This window comes from Symphalangus syndactylus, chromosome 24 (genome assembly GCF_028878055.3).
Source record: "Symphalangus syndactylus isolate Jambi chromosome 24, NHGRI_mSymSyn1-v2.1_pri, whole genome shotgun sequence".
Classification (NCBI taxonomy): domain Eukaryota; kingdom Metazoa; phylum Chordata; class Mammalia; order Primates; family Hylobatidae; genus Symphalangus; species Symphalangus syndactylus.
Window position 1 is genome coordinate 36,967,157 of NC_072446.2, and position 15,675 is coordinate 36,982,831.

The following is a 15,675-nucleotide window of genomic DNA, read 5'->3' on the forward strand; positions in this document are numbered from 1 at the left end:
CCCAGGCTGGAGTGCAGTGGCACAATCTCAGCTCACTGCAACCTCCGCCTCCCAGGTTCAAGTGATTCTCCTGCCTCAGCCTCCTGAGTAGCTGGGATCACAGGCATGCGCCAGCACGCCCGGCTGATTTTTGTATTTTTAGTAGAGACCGGGTTTCACCATATTGGTCAGGCTGGTCTCGAACTCCTGACCTCGTGATCTGCTCACCTCGGCATCCCAAAGTGCTGGAATTACAGGCGTGAGCCACCACGCCCAGCTTGAATTTATTTAAAAATGAAGGATAGGTATCTTATATGGTTATTTGTAAATTATAGTTCTTCTCAATAGCCTATTCATAGTCTGCATGTATGTGTTATAGCTTTTATTTTGTTAAGGTTATTAGCCCCTTCATCTCATACATGTTGAAAATATTTCTTCCCAGGTTGTCTTTTTATTTATAGTATCCTTTGGCATATAGAATTCTTTTAATATGGACATATTATTTATGCTACTTTAACTTGCTTTTTAAAAAGTTATCCATATATCATTTATTATTATTACTATTTAGACAGAGTCTTGCTCTGTTGCCCAGGCTGGAGTGCAGTGGTGCGATCTCAGCTCACCGCAACCTCTGCCTCCCAGGTTCAAGCGATTCTCCTGCCTCAGCTTCCCTAGTAGCTGGGATTACAGGCACCCGCCAGCACACCTGGCTAATTTTTTTTTTTTTTTGAGACGGAGTCTCGCTCTGTTGCCCAGGCTGGAGTGCAGTGGCGCGATCTCGGCTCACTGCAAGCTCCACCTCCCAGGTTCAAGCAATTCTCCTGCCTCAGCCTCCTGAGTAGCTGGGACTCCAGGTGCCTGCCACCATGCCCGGCTAATTTTTTTGTATTTTTTTAGTAGAGATGGGGTTTCACAGTGTTGGCCAGACTGGTCTCGAACTCTCAACCTCAGGTGATCCGCCCACCTCGGCCTCCCAAAGTGCTGGGATTACAGGTGTGAGCCACCATGCCCAGCCTATGTATCATTAATTACTTTCAGTGGCTTCAGACATTCTCTTATATTACCATTTCTATTGGCTGCTTATTTTTTATAACAGTTTATCTGCTTGGTTACTAAGTTTCCAATTTTCTTTATAAACAACACTGTGTTAAATTTCCTTATAAATATTACCTTTGAATACATCTACGTATGCTATGGATACATTCTTAGGAATGGAATTTCTATGAGTAAAGAGTACAAACAGTTGTAAGGCTTTTGGTTCCTGTTGTGAAACTGCCCTCCAGCAAAGCTGCATTAGTTCATAATTCTAAACTTAGGCTTTGATAAATGAAAAATAAAAATAGGCCTCGAGAGCACTCAGTGGGGTCTCTTTCATCTTCAAATTATAAAAAAATTCCCCAGATAATATTTATTTATTTACTTGAGACAGAGTCTCACTCTGTCGCCAGGCTGGAGTGCAGTGGCATGATCTTGGCCCACTGCAACCTCTGCCTCCCAATTCAAGTGATTTCCTGCCTGTCTCCCAAGTAGCTGGGACTACAGGCACATGCCACAACACCCAGCTAATTTTTGTATCTTTAGTAGAGATGGGGTTTCACCATGTTGGCCAGGATGGTCTTGATCTCCTGACCTCATGATCCACCCTCCTCAGCCTCCCAAAGTGCTGACACTACAGGCATGAGACACCACACCAGGCCAAATTTCACTTCTTAAAGGTATAAACACTATTAATAGTCTGTATATTCTTTTAAAGCATGAACACATTGGGAAGGTGTTAATGCCTACATCTTATTTTTTTGTAGGAGTGTACCAGTCTCTTATTCATGGAGATTTGAATCCCAGTTTTTTTCAAACAATGCTATAATGAACATCTTTGTACACGTAGTATCTTTGTGCACTTAACAGGAATGTTTCTGAAGAAATTGTTCCTAAAAGTGGAAGTGCTAGATCAAAGGGTATATTTAAAATTTTAATAGATATTGCACATTGCCCTCCAAGATGGTGCATGTTGCTTTGCTCATGCTGGTCCTCCTTTCCTACCCCTAGGTAGAACTCATTAATCCTTTGTTGCCTTCTCCTCCGTCTTTTTTCCCTGCAATTCCACTTTTGATCCTTAGAGTGAAGAATTCTTGGATCTGTAAATGCACTGTCTTGTTTCCTGGAGCCTCTTCTTTCCCCTGTCAGGCTCCTTGAGGGCAGGGACTGGTGAACACTAAATCATCTATGCTGTGCCTCACACAGAGTTGGGAACTCAGGTCTCAGTAAGACAACCTATGTAGGGGCTACCAGGCCTGCATCAGCTCTGTGACTCAGAAGCTTCCTAGAGGTTATTAAGTCTCCTTAGCTTTTGAGTGTGTATCTGCAGAAAGGGGGTAGCTACCCCTCCACCTGTACCTAGCAGGAGTTGGGGACTTTCCCACTGGGGCTGGGAACTGAGCACAAAGGTAGGTTCAGGCTGCCTGCAGCTCTGTAGTTAGAGGACAGCCTCTGGAGGAAGGTGGGCCTGGGTACTGCTCTGGTGCTGCCTTTCACTAGCTGTGTGACATTGAACAAGTTTCCTGACCTGAGCAGCTTCCCTCTCTGGTTGTGAGAATGAAGTTGGGTAACGTGTGTAATGTCCACAGCACTGTTTCTTGTACATGGTAGGCACTCCATAAACAGGAGCCGCTATTATGATCTTGATCTAGACTTCTCCAGGAAAAGAGGGTGCATTGGGAAGTCACCCCCACCATACTTAGATGCAGCGGCAGCCAGAGCTCTCCCAACAGAGCCCCCCAAATCACTGATCCAGCATCCTTCAGCAGAACTCAATTCTACTCCAACAATCAGCATGTTTAATGGGGCCCCCCTGTGGCACTGCCCTCTGCCCCCTCTGAGGTTCGCACACCATGGGCACGGACTCGATACAAGCACGTGAAATGGGGGTGGCCCCAGTTGCTTAGAATCTGGATCTTCACCTTGGGAAAGGCAGCTGGGGGGTCATTCTGGGGAGACAAATGGATCATGCCAAGGGCTGCCCTCCTCCTGGGTCATTCATCCCTCACTGCCCCACTCCCTTGGCACCTTTACCCTAGAGACAAACACACCTGCAGGTGGAAAGTCTGAATCTCCGATTTCTCAACATCGAAGGTGAATTTCCCCAAAAAAACTTCAGTTTCATCATCAACCTGGAGGCCCTGGTGGGTGAAGAGTGAAAGGAGGAACTATGAGGGGGACAGGTGGAGGGGGGAGAAGAAAACTTTGCTGAGGATCTTCTATGTATTAAATAGCTATATGCATGTTCTCATGTATTTTTTGATGGTCGTATACTGTAATTCAGAATGTGGGCTCTAAGAAACCAGGTTTTTATTTATTTATTTATTTTGAGACAGAGTGTCGCTCTGTCACCCAGGCTGGAGTGCAGTGGTGAGATCTTGGCTCACTGCAAGCTCTGCCTCCCGGGAAGAAACCAGGTTTGTTTATTTATTTATTTATTTATTTATTTATTCATTTATTTATTTATTTATTTTGAGATGGAGTCTTGCTCTGTTGCCCAGGCTGGAGTGCAGTGGCGCGATCTCTGCTCACTGCAAGCTCCGCCTCCCGGGTTCAAGCCATTCTCCTGCCTCCGCCTCCCGAGTAGCTGGGACTACAGGCACCCACCACCACACCCGGCTAATTTTTTGTATTTTTAGTAGAGACGAGGTTTCACCATGTTAGCCAGGAAGGTCTTGATCTCCTGACCTCGTGATCCGCCTGCCTCGGCCTCCCAAAGTGCTGGGATTACAGGCGTGAGCCACCGCGCCCGGCTGAAACCAGGTTTTAAATTTAATCCTGCCAACTGTTAGTTGTGTTACCTTGGACAAATAACGTACCCTCTCTGAGCATTACTTTCTTCATCTTTAAAGGGGGAGATAATAACAGTACATCATAGGTTGTTATGTGGGTGCACAGCAGGCGCAGTGGCTCATGCCTGTAATCCTAGCATTTCAGAAGGCCAAGGAGGGCGGATCACTTGAGGTCGGGAGTTTGAGACCATCCAGGCCAACATGGTGAAACCCCATCTCTACTAAAAATACAAAAATTAGCCAGGCATGGTGACGCATGCCTGTAATTCCAGCTACTCGGGAGGATGAGGCACAAGAATCGCTTGAATCCCAGAGGCTGAGGTTGCAGTGAGCTGAGATCGCACCACTGCACTCCAGCAGCCTGGGTGACAAGAGCGAGACTCTGTCTCAAAAACAACAACAAAGGCCGGGCGCAGTGGCTCACGCTTGTAATCCCAGCACTTTGGGAGGCCAAGGCGGGTGGATCACGAGGTCAGGAGATCGAGACCACGGTGAAACCCCGTCTCTACTAAAAATACAAAAAATTAGCCGGGCGTGGTGGCGGGTGCCTGTAGTCCCAGCTACTCGGAGAGGCTGAGGCAGGAGAATGGCGTGAAACCGGGAGGCGGAGCTTGCAGTGAGCCGAGATCGCGCCACTGCACTCCAGCCTGGGTGAGAGAGCGAGACTCCGTCTCAAAAAAAAAAAAAAAAAAAACCCAACAAAATAAGAATGCCTGTAAACTGCTTGGCACGGAGTGCTTTGCAAGCAATAACTAATATCTGGATATGGTTATGACTATAACCTACAGCAGCTCTGAGAGGCAAATAGTAGTATCTCCATTTTATAGATGAGCAAGCGAAGACTCAGATAATGGCACCAGTTCTCAAGACTGCTTGGGGCTCTCTAGGCAAAATCCCCCACCTCCTGACCTCGTCCGCACTCACAAAGACCGCGAAATCGCGGGGGGCGCTGTTGGCTCCTCCGGTGTGCTCCACGCTGGGCGGTGGATGCTGCAGAGTGATGTCGCTCAGCTGCACTTGGCCCGGCAGTTGGATCACCACCTGGCCTTGGTCGCCTTCAAAAGCCCAGCAATTCCCAGGGAACACGTGGGGCTGCAGGCGGGCGGAGGGACCATCAGAACCGTAGGACAGAGCGACTGCTGCCGCTCCCCAGCCCGGGCCTCAGCTCGACCCCATCCCTCGGCCCGCCCGGAGCTCCTCCTCCAGCCCGCCCAGGACCCAGTCCCCAGCATTGCCAGGTCTCTCCTTGGGTTAAACGCCATCCTCGGGCTCGTCCAGAGCCCGACCCAGGCCAAGCCAGGCCCCGCCTAGCGCCACGCCCTCGGCTCAGCCAAGCTCCGCCTGTAGGGCGGGGTTTTGGTGCCTTTCCCAGCGTCCCGCCCCGGCTCCCATCCCGGGATGTTTCCAGACCCACCTCCAGGATAACCGTGGGAGGCCGTGCGTAGTTCCAGAAGCTGAAGCGATTCCAGAAGTAGGCAGTGTTCCTGTCTGCGTAGTCGTGGGATGTCTTCTGCAGGTCGATGGAGGCTCCTGGAACAGTGAGAAGTAACCCTCAGAGGCTCCCAGGCCTTGCCTGGAGTCGGGGCGTGGGGGCGGGGGGCGCTGTCCGAGGCTCTGTCTTCGGCCCGTCAGGTGCATGGGTCTGTCTGTGTCAGTGTCTTGGCCTCTTTCCTGTCTGCGTCAATGTCTTCCAGTGTCTCCGGGTCTTACCCACAGAGCTCAAAGCATAGTCGGGCTTCCGCACAAAGTCCTCATTCAGCCTCTGGAACACGAGCTTGGCCACTCTCTGAAAGGAGGGAGGGCGAGGCCTGGAGGGGCGAGGCTTGCGGGCTGCTTTTACAGGTGGACGGGACCTCTGGGAGCTGGTTGCTTTGGGATGGACTTCGTGGGCACCGGGAGAAATCCCGCAGGGCTCTGGGCGGAGCTTAAGTCTCAGGACCCTGGGAGCAGGGATCCATCAGGGGTTTCCAAGGTGGGCCGGGGCTCACCTCGCTGTTGGCTGCCCGAACAGTGGACACCTCCTTGTGGAGTTTATCCAGCTCGGCCTGGAGCTGCTGCAGCTGCTGCCCCTGGGAGCGCACGCGCTCGTGGTACTCACTAGAGGTGGGAGGTGGGCGCCGTGGGGTTGGCTCTCTGTCCCCCTGGACACCTCCCAAAGGCCCCCACGCCTTCCAGGTTCTCAAAGAAGCAAGTTTGAGCCCCCCAATTTCCCACCCTAGGTGTCCTCTTTCACCTTAGAGTCAGCATCTCCTTAGGTTCCTGTTGGATGAAGGGACAAAACACAGAGCCGCTCAGCTCCGGTCGTCCTTGCTCCTACCTCAACCTGGAAACGGCCAGGGCTTCCTTTTTGAAGACTGTGTCCCCTTTCCTCGACTCCTCCTTGACCTCCCAGTATCAGAGACCCCAAGAGACCCTCAAGCACAATCCCTCATAAATCTGTTTATATCCAGCCCTTCTTAAGGATTGTAGCCTCTGGCACTACCCCCACCCCAGCAGACCAACAGTCCAGGGGACCCCCACAATCTCCAGGTTCACAACCTGCCAGCCCCCGACCCCAGGACAGTCTCCCCAACTCACATTCTCCAAAGGAGAGACCAGGTACAGAAGCCCCAGCCAGAATACTGCGGAAAGAGAGGAAGGGGGTCTCAGGAGAAGGAAAAGGAAGAGAATGGGTTTCCCCAGCAAAGGGGGACAGTGGAAAGAGGCTTGAGGGGGTTAAGCCTGGGGAGGACCGTGGGAGTCTGAGGGGGAATTAGGGGGTTCTGCAGGGGAATGCCAGGAGCTGCAGGAGCGAGGATGTAGGAGAAAATGTGCTGGGTTTGCCTCCAAAGCACCCAGGGCAGGGGCTCCAGGGAATTCACTGCCCCTCACCTGACAGAAAGAGGCTCAGCAGCGACACAGCCGTGAACAGGAAGCGGATGGAACAGACCTCCCTGAGGAACCGGAGGGAGGCTGAGGCCCCGACCTGCTCAACCCTCTAGTCCCCACCCCAGTGTCCTAGACCCAGCTCCTGCCAACATGACTCAATCAGATCTGAATCGGCTCAAGCGCCAGCAAGGTCCCGGCCCTGCTCCCCACCCCCTCCAAAGAGCGGCCCCTGGGGCGCCAGCGTCCCTCCCTCTGACCTGTACATGCTGACCAGCACGTCTCCTGCCAGGGATAACAACACGCTCAGCCCCTGGAAGAGCAGGCCTGAGGCCAGGACAGAGGGTCAGAGAGGGGCCCACGGCAGGGAGAGGCGGGGGCTCAGCCAGCGTGGTGTCCGGGTTCAGAAGGGGCTTGGGAGGGGCCGGGGGTGGGCCTGGGGCTCAGGAAGAGAGGGGTGGGCTAGGATAATTAGATGGGGGCTAGGAGAATGAGTTGAGGCTCGGAGAGGGGCTCGATACTCAAACGGGGGCCGGGGGCTCAGAGAGAACTGGAGTTCGGAGAGGGGAACCCGAGGGTCAGAGGGGATCGCAGCTGGCCTGGCCCGTACTCAGAAAGCTCTTGAACACCCGCGGGGGAGGCATCTCCTGCCTCAGATCCAGGGTCGGGAGAAGGTCGAGCGGCTCCTCAGAGACTACTGGAGACCCAGTCGGTTCTGCGGGAACCCAAGGGCTCCATTGGGGCCTTGCGGACCACAGACCTATTTTCCTCTCGAGACCCGGCCGCAGATTGCTCAGTCCAGAAGCCAGAAAGCTGGGAAGCCTCTCACAGGCTTTGGTCCCACGGCGCCCTATCCCAGCTCCCGCTCCGCCCTCTGAAGCCCCGCCCCTCAGGGAGGCTCCGTCAAGAGTTAGTCTCCCGGCCGGACGCGGTGGTTCACGCCTGTAATCTCAGCGATTTGGGAGGCCGAGGCGGGCGGATCACCTCAGATTGGGAGTTCGAGGCCAGCCTGATTAACATGGAGAAACCCCGTCTCTACTAAAAACACAAAAATTGGCCGGGCATGGTGGCGCACTCCTGTAATCCCAGCTACTCGGGAGGCTGAGGCGGGAGAATCGTTTGAACCCGGGAGGCGGAGGTTGCGGTGAGCCGAGATCATGCCATTGCATGGCATGGGCAACAAGAGCGAAACTCCGTTGCAAAAAAAAAAAGAGTTGGTCCCACCCCCAAACGGATGACCCGCCCCCAGCCTTAGATCTTGGTGGAACCCAATTGTCCTGGGAGCTACTCACGCTAACATTGAGGCCACGCCTCCTCAGTGACACCCAACCACAAGATTTTCCCCGCCCCTTCCCATAACCGTCCAGGACACCGAGGCTCCGCCCCTTAAGGGATCTCATTTAGCACCATCCCTTTACCCTACAGGACCCACCTTGTAGGAGGTGCCCAGATATCATCTTAGCCCCGTCCCCGCCCAGCACCGCCCTTTAGGCCCCGCCCCCTCCACCGGCTCACCCGGGGTAGACTCCGCCCGCACCCGAGGCCCCGCCCCTCACGGTTGCCGCGCCACAGGCTGTCTGCCAGTTGTGGCTCCGAGGCGCTGGCTTCTGCTGAGAGCTTCCTGCCCATGTGGTTCCTCCGGGCACTCCCGCGCTCAAGGCGGGCTCACCGCAGCTCGGGCCCCGGGCTCTTCTGCCCTCGGGCTCCCCAGGCCCCGGCCCCGCTGACCGGAGCCCTTTGCTGTCCTCCGAGGTGATGCTCATTGAGCTGTTCTCGCTGAAAAAGTTGGGCGTGTGCTTGCGCGAGGACGCGGCCGATCCCGGGCGGGAGCTTCGCCGCATCCTGACGCCGTGCTGCCTAGTCACTGACGCTAAAGCCGCCGCCGCGGTCGCCAAGGCCCTGGGGCCTCCTTCAGCCGCTGCGCGCCGCGGGGACCCCACGGACCCTGCGTGAAGCCGGCAGGCCCCGCGGCCGCACCTGCCCTCCCGCTGTGTCCCGGCCGGCTGCTGACGTCACAGAGGAGCCTCGGTCTCCGCGGGCTGCCCTGGCCGCGCGTCACGGAGCTGGCCGTGACGTCACCGGGAGCTGTAGCCATGGTAGCCTTTCCTTCTGACTTTGTTGTTGTTGTTTAAGAGACAGGGTCTTTCTCATTGCCCAGGCTGGAGTGCAGTGGCCTGATCATAGCTCATTGTAACTTCGAACTCCTGGGCTCAAGTGATCCTCCTGCCTCGGCCTCTCAAAGCGCTGGGAGTACAGGCGTCAGCCACCGCGCCCGGCCTCTTTTAAAGCAAGCGATGATGTTACAGCACTTCCCAGAAAACCCCATCTAAAATGGCACTCAGTCTGTAACAGTTTTTTTCTTTCTTTCTTTTTTTTTTTGAGATGGAGTCTCACTCTGTTGCCCAGGCTGGAGTGCAATGGCGCGATCTTGGTCCACTGCAACCTCCGCCTCCCGGGTTCAAGCGATTCTCCTGCCTCAGCCTCCTGAGTAGCTAGGATTACAGGCATGCACCACCACGTCTGGCTAATTTTGTACTTTTAGTAGAGACGGGGTTTCTCCATGTTAGTCAGGCTGGTATTGAACTCCTGATCTCAGGCGATCCACCTGCCTCGGCCTCCTAAAGTGCTGGGATTACAGGCATGAGCCACTGCGCCCAGCATTTTTTTTTTTTTTTTTTTTGAGACAGAGTCCTGCTCTGTCGCCCAGGCTGGAGGGCAGTAGTGCAATCTCGGCTCAGTGCAACCTCCGTCTCCCGGGTTCAAGCGATTCTCCTGCCTCAGCCTCCTGAGTAGCTGGGATTACAGACACCCACCATCATGCCTGGCTAATTTTTGTATTTTTGTAGAGACGGCGTTTTACCATGTTGGCCAGGCTGGTCTTGAACTCCTGACCTCAGGTTATCCGCCTGCCTGGGGCTCCCAAAGTGCTGGGATTACAGGAGTCAGCCACTGTGCCTGGCCTCTTTTAAAGCAAGCGATGATGTCACAGCACTTCCTAGAAAACCCCATCTAAAATTGCACTTAGCAAATACCAGTTTCTATCCCCCTTCCCTGTTTTTTCTCCTCAGCACGTGTCACTAACATGCTATATATTTCATTTCTCTCTTTTTTTGAGATGGGGTCTCGCTCTGTTGCCCAGGCTGGAGTGCAGTGGCACAATCTCAGCTCGCTGCAACCTCCATCTCCCGGCCTCAAGCAATCCTTCTGCCTCAGCCTCCTGAGTAGCTGGGACTACAGGCTTGCACCACCACACCCAGCTAATTTTTGTATTTTCTTTTTTTTTTTTTTTTTTTTTGAGATGGAGTCTCGCTCTGTCACCCAGGCTGGAGTGCAGTGGCGCGATCTCGGCTCACTGCAAGCTCCGCCTCCTGGGTTCACGCCATTCTCTTGCCTCTCCGAGTAGCTGGGACTACAGGCGCCCGCCACCACGCCTGGCTAATTTTTTTGTATTTTTAGTAGAGACAGGGTTTCACCATGGTCTCGATCTCCTGACCTCGTGATCCGCCTGCCTCGGCCTCCCCAAGTGCTGGGATTACAAGTGTGAGCCACCGCGCCCGGCCAATTTTTGTATTTTTTGTAGAGATGGGGTCTCACTATGTTGCCTAGGCTGGTCTTCAACTCCTGACCTTAAGTGATACACTCACTTCTGCCTCCGAAAGTGCTGAGATTACAGATGTGAGCCACCATGCCCGGCCCGTTTATTTATTTCCTTATTGCCTGCCATGCCCACTAGAACATAAACTTAATCAGGGCACAGATTTTCATTCACTACTGTATCCTCCAGCACCTAGATAAGCCTAGCATGTAGAAGGTGCTCAAATATTTGCAAATAATGAATGTTAAGAAGGAGCAGGGCATCACTCAGGCCACTTCTAAATACTTAGTCCCCTTTGCTCTGCAAGCCCTTCAGCCCCCTCCTCTCATCCTGGACATCAGGTCAGAGAGCTCATTCAGGATCTGTAGGTCCCTCCCCCAGACCCATGTTTCCCAGGGGTCTGTGGGTTGAGAATTCTGCACCCACCAATCATCATACCCACACTCAGGCTGCACACCTGAGCCATGGAGGAAAGAATGAGGAATCAGATGGTCACAGCCAGAAGACTAGAGGTCCCCAAACTCTTGCTATGTAACAGAATATCAGTGCAGCTTATAGAAATTCAGCTTCCCAGGCACACCTTGTGATTCTACTGCAGATACTGCAGAATTTGAGTTGGCCCAGGAATGTGCTTTTGTTTTTATTTTTTAGACACAGTCTTGATCTGTGGCTAGGCTGGAATACAATGGTACGATCTTGGCTCACTGCAACCTCTGCCTCCTGGGTTCAAGCAATTATCCCGCCTCAGCCTCCAAAATAGCTGGGATTACAGGCATGTGCCACCATGCCTGGCTAACTTTTTTTTTTTTTTTTTTTGGTATTTTTAGTAGAGACGGGGTTGCACTATGTTGGCTAGGGTGGTCTCGAACTCCTGACCTCAGGTGATCCGCCCACCTCGGCCTCCTAAAGTGCTGGGATTACAGGTATGAGCCACTGTGCCCAGCTAAAGCATGCATTTTTTTTTTTTTTTTTTGAGATGGAGTCTTTCTCTGTAGCCCAGGCTTGGAGTGGCGCAATCTCAGCTCACTGCAAGCTCTGCCTCCTGGGTTCAGGCCATTCTCCTGCCTCAGCCTCCCGAGTAGCTGGGACTACAGGCACCCGCCACCATGCCCGGCTCATTTTTTGTACTTTTAGTAGAAACGGAGTTTCACCGTGTTAGCCAGGATGGTCTCGATCTCCCGACCTCATGATCTGCCCGCCTCGGCCTCCCAAAGAAGTGCTAGGATTACAGGCATGAGCCACATTTGTGATCCTGATTGAAGACCACATTTTGGGGCCAGGCTTGGTGGCTCATGCCTATAATCCCAGCACTTTGAGAGGTTGAGGCGGGCGAATCACCTGATGTGAGGAGTTTGAGACCAGCCTGGCCAACATAGTCAAACCCCGTCTCTACTAAAAATACAAAAATTAGCCGGGCTTGGTGGCCCGTGCCTGTAGTCCCAGCTACTTGGAAGGCTGAGGTGGGAGAATCACTTGATCCCAGAAGGCAGAGGTTGCAGTGAGCCAAGATTGTGCCACTGCACTCCAGCCTGAGCCACAGAGTGAAACTCTGTCTCAAAAAAAAAAAAAAAAAAAAGAGAAAAACAACAACCACATTTTGAAAGACAATGCAGTGCATCATGCACAAGTTGCACAGCTAGGCAGGCAGGTCCAGGTAGGGGAATAACACTGCATCACATTAGAATTCCCAAATCCTGCCCTTGAGTGCAGTCCTCTTACTGCCATCTCACACCTTCCTTAGAATGTTATGAACTGGGGCCGGGCATGATGGCTCACACCTGTACTCCCAGCACTTTGTGAGACCCAGGCAGTGGATCACTTGAGGTCAAGAGTTCAAGACCAACCTGGACAATATGGTGAAACTCCGTGTCTACTAAAAATACAAAAATTAGCTTGGTGTGGTGGCGTGTGCCTGTACTTCCAGCTACTTGGGAGGCTGAGGCAGAAGAATCACTTGAACCCAAGAGGGGGAGGTCCCAGCTCACTGTGACCGCACCACTGCACTCCAGCCTGGGTGACAGAGCAAGACTTCGTCTCAAAACAAAACAAGAATGTTAGGAACTGGAAATAGCAGTTTTTGAGGGGTTGAGGCACACGGACAATCTGTTAAGCTATGTTCTAGCCCAGAGGGGAGATGCCCATGCCAGGCTCCAGAGGGATGACATCAATACCTTGCTTCATTATGTGCCACAGGGCCCACACGGAAGAAGGGAGAGGAAGGCGAAGGCACTGCAAAACTACAAATTCTGGTCCATACCACCCCATCTCTGCCTCTGCCATGTTTTCTGTCCGTTAACTCCTCTGGGTCCTTTTAATAGAGGTGAGCCGGGCACAGTGGCTCACGCCTGTAATCCCAGCACTTTGGGAGGCTGAGGTGGGCTCACAAGGTCAGGAGTTCAAGACCAGCCTGACCAACATGGTGAAACCCCGTCTCTGTACTAAAAATACAAAAATTAGCCAGGCGTGGCGGTGCATGCCTGTAATCCCAACTACTGGGGAGGGTGAGTTAGGGAATTGGTTGAATCTGGGAAGCGGAGTTGCAGTGAGCTGAGATCACACCACTGTACTCCAGCCTGGGCAACAGAGTGAGACACTGTCTGTTTTTTTTTTTGAGACGGAGTCTTGCTCTGTCACTCAGGCTGGAGTACAGTGGCGCGATGTTGGCTCACTGCAAGCTCCGCCTCCCAGGTTCACACCATTCTCCTGCCTCAGCCTCCCGAGTAGCTGGGACTACAGCTGCCCACCACTACATCCGGCTAATTTTTTATATTTTCATTAGAGATGGGGTTTCACCGTGTTAGCCAGGATGGTCTCAATCTCCTGACCTCTTGATCTGCCTTCCTCGGCCTCCCAAAGTGCTGGGATTACAGGCGTGAGCCACTGTGCCTGGCCGACACTGTCTTAAAAAAAAAAAAAAAAAAAAAAAAAAGACTGTGGGGAGGTGAAGCCTTCCCCCAGCATCTGAGGGTTTCAGGTCTAATCTGGGCCTTTTTAAAAAACAGAACAGCCTGTCCCTCTTGTCTGATGTGTTTTAGACCCTCAAACTCATTTGAATACATAACAACTGGCCAGGTGCAGTGGCTCACTTCTGTAATCCCAGCACTTTGGGAGGCCTAGAAGGGCGGATCAGCTGAGGTCAGGAGTTCAAGACCAGCCTGACCAACATGGTGAAACCCGATCTCTACTAAAAATAAAAACATTAGCCAGGTATGGTGGTGCACATCTGTTAATCCCAGCTACTTGGGAGGCTGAGGCAGGAGAATCGCTTGAACCTGGGCAGTGGAGGTTGCAGTGAGCCAAGATCACACCACTGCTCTCCAGCCTGGGTGACAGAGTGAGACTCCATCTCAAAACAACAACAATGGAGAAATAGGCAGAACAGGGATTTCCAACCCAGTACTGAGACGGAAAAGCTGAAGCACAGGAAGGGACCATGACTGGCTCAAGGTCACACAGCAAGACCCAGCTCCTCTGTCTAATCTTATCTGCTGCTGCTGCTGCCGCCGCCCAGTACATTCCTTGTGTTCAAGCCAAACTGTACACATTACATGGCCCAGAACACGTTCAGCATTTCTTCCCACTGCCTGGGTTTCTATCTTTGCTCTTAGCTCCTGTCCTTTGAGCCAGGGGTCCCCAACCCCCAGGCCACGGACTGGTACCAGTCCATGGCCTGTTAGGAACCAGGATGCACAGCAGGAGGTGAGCAGTGGGTAAGGGAGCATCACCACCTGAGCTCCGCCTCCTGTCAGATCAGCGGCAGCATTAGATTCTCACAGGAGCGCGAGCCCTATTGGTAACTGTGCATGTGAGGGATCTAGGTTGTGTGCTCCTTATGAGAATCTAATGCCTAATGATCTGAGGTGGAAGAGTTTCATCTCCAAACCAATGTCTCCGCCCGCCACCCCTGCCGCCCCACCCTGTCCATGGAAAAATTGTCTTCCACAAAACCGGTCCCTGGTGCCCAGAAAGGTTGGGGACTACCTCTGTAAGCCAATTTTCTTTTCTTTTGAGGTGGAGTCTCGCTCTGTTGGCCCAGGCTGGAATGCAATGGCCCGATCTTGCCTCACTGCAACCTCTGCCTCACCGGTTCAAGTGATTCTCCTGCCCTAGCCTCCTGAGTAGCTATTACAGGTGCACGCCACCATGCCCGGCTAATTTTTGTATTTTTAGTAGAGATGGGGTTTCACCATGTTGGCCAGGATGTCTTGAACTCTTGGCCTTGTGATCCACCTGCTTTGGCCTCCCAAAGTGCTGGGATTACAGCAGTGAGCCACCATACCCGGCTGCTTTCTTTTCTTTTTTTTTTTTTTTTTTTTTGAGACGGAGTCTCGCTCTGTTGCCCAGGCTGGAGTGCAGTGGCGCAATCTCGGCTCACTGCAAGCTCCTCCTCCTGGGTTCACGCCATTCTCCTGCCTCAGCCTCTCCGAGTAGCTGGGACTACAGGCGCCCGCCACCACGCCCGGCTAATTTTTTTTGTATTTTTAGTAGAGACGGGGTTTCACCGTGGTCTCGATCTCCTGACCTCGTGATCCGCCCGCCTCGGCCTCCCAAAGTGCTGGGATTACAAGCGTGAGCCACCGCGCCCGGCTTGCTTTCTTTTCTTTAAAAAAAAAAAAAAAAAAAATTGTTTTTTTTTTTGAGACAGTGTTTTGCTCTATTAATAGCCTAGACTGGAGTGGAGTGGCATGATTACAGTTTACTGCAGCCTCGACCTCCTGGGCTCAAGCAATCCTCCTGTCTTGGGCTCCCAACAGGCGTGAGCCACTGTGCTGAGCCTAAACCCATTTTTTTTTTTTTTTTTTTGTTGTTGTTTTTGAGACAGTGTCTCGCTCTGTCGCTCAGGTTGGAGTGCAGTGGTGCAATCTCTGCTCACTGCAAGCTCCGCCTTCCAGGAGCCTAAACTCATTTTAAACATTCCTTTTTTGGGGAAGCGCCTCTGGTCTCCCTCCTCTGAGCTCCTGGGCCCTGACCCTTTCTGCTCTCAGGGTAATTCCAGTCTTTCTAGGCTGTGTTAGTTATTGGAGTCATGAAGTTACTGGCAGACAGACACATGTGATTCTCCTCTCTCTGGCTGCACACCCTGCAGGGTGCCATAGCACAAGTCCTGCAAATAGAAGGTGCAGAACATGGTAGATCATGCCTGTAATCCCAGCACTTTGGGAGGCCAAGGAAGGAGGATTGCTAGAGCCCAGGAGACCAGCCTGGGCAACACAGTGAGACCCCACCTCTTAAAAAAACTAGCTGGTATGATTGCATGAGCCTGTAGACCCAGCTACTAGGGAGGCTGAGTCAGGAATATCACTTAAGCCTGGGAAGTTGAGGCTGTAGTGAGCTGTAACTGTGCCACTGCACTCCAGCCTGGGTGACAGAGCAAGACCCCTTCTGAAAAAAAAAATTATATATATATAT

At 52.6% G+C, this 15,675-nt stretch overlaps 2 protein-coding genes across 5 annotated transcripts in view; one reads left to right on the forward strand and one right to left on the reverse strand.

Annotated features, from left to right (window-relative positions):
* Window positions 1-2,790: 2,790 nt before the first annotated feature.
* On the reverse strand, window positions 2,791-8,681 carry SPAG4 (sperm associated antigen 4). 4 transcript variants are annotated; one of them, XM_055266665.2, is made up of 12 exons: window positions 8,209-8,681; window positions 7,282-7,386; window positions 6,932-6,998; window positions 6,678-6,739; window positions 6,384-6,427; window positions 6,040-6,065; window positions 5,795-5,903; window positions 5,517-5,592; window positions 5,221-5,336; window positions 4,731-4,898; window positions 3,066-3,155; window positions 2,791-2,963 (listed from the first exon to the last, which is right to left on the reverse strand). In XM_055266665.2, the coding sequence occupies exons 1-12, from the start codon at window positions 8,510-8,512 to the stop codon at window positions 2,814-2,816; spliced, it is 1,317 nt and encodes a 438-aa protein (XP_055122640.1). In that variant the 5' UTR covers window positions 8,513-8,681; the 3' UTR covers window positions 2,791-2,813. The 4 variants fall into 4 exon arrangements, with proteins under 4 accessions (XP_055122640.1, XP_055122641.1, XP_055122642.1 ...); XM_055266666.2 differs by having other exon boundaries at window positions 8,341-8,512; XM_055266667.2 differs by having other exon boundaries at window positions 8,228-8,330.
* Window positions 8,670-15,675, forward strand: part of LOC129474845 (fer-1-like protein 4) — a 58,766-nt gene continuing 51,760 nt past the window's right edge. The window contains exon 1 of the mRNA XM_063633601.1: window positions 8,670-8,767. Coding sequence (XP_063489671.1) covers window positions 8,765-8,767 — 3 coding nt within the window. The 5' untranslated portion in view covers window positions 8,670-8,764. The remainder of the gene's footprint in view (window positions 8,768-15,675) is intronic.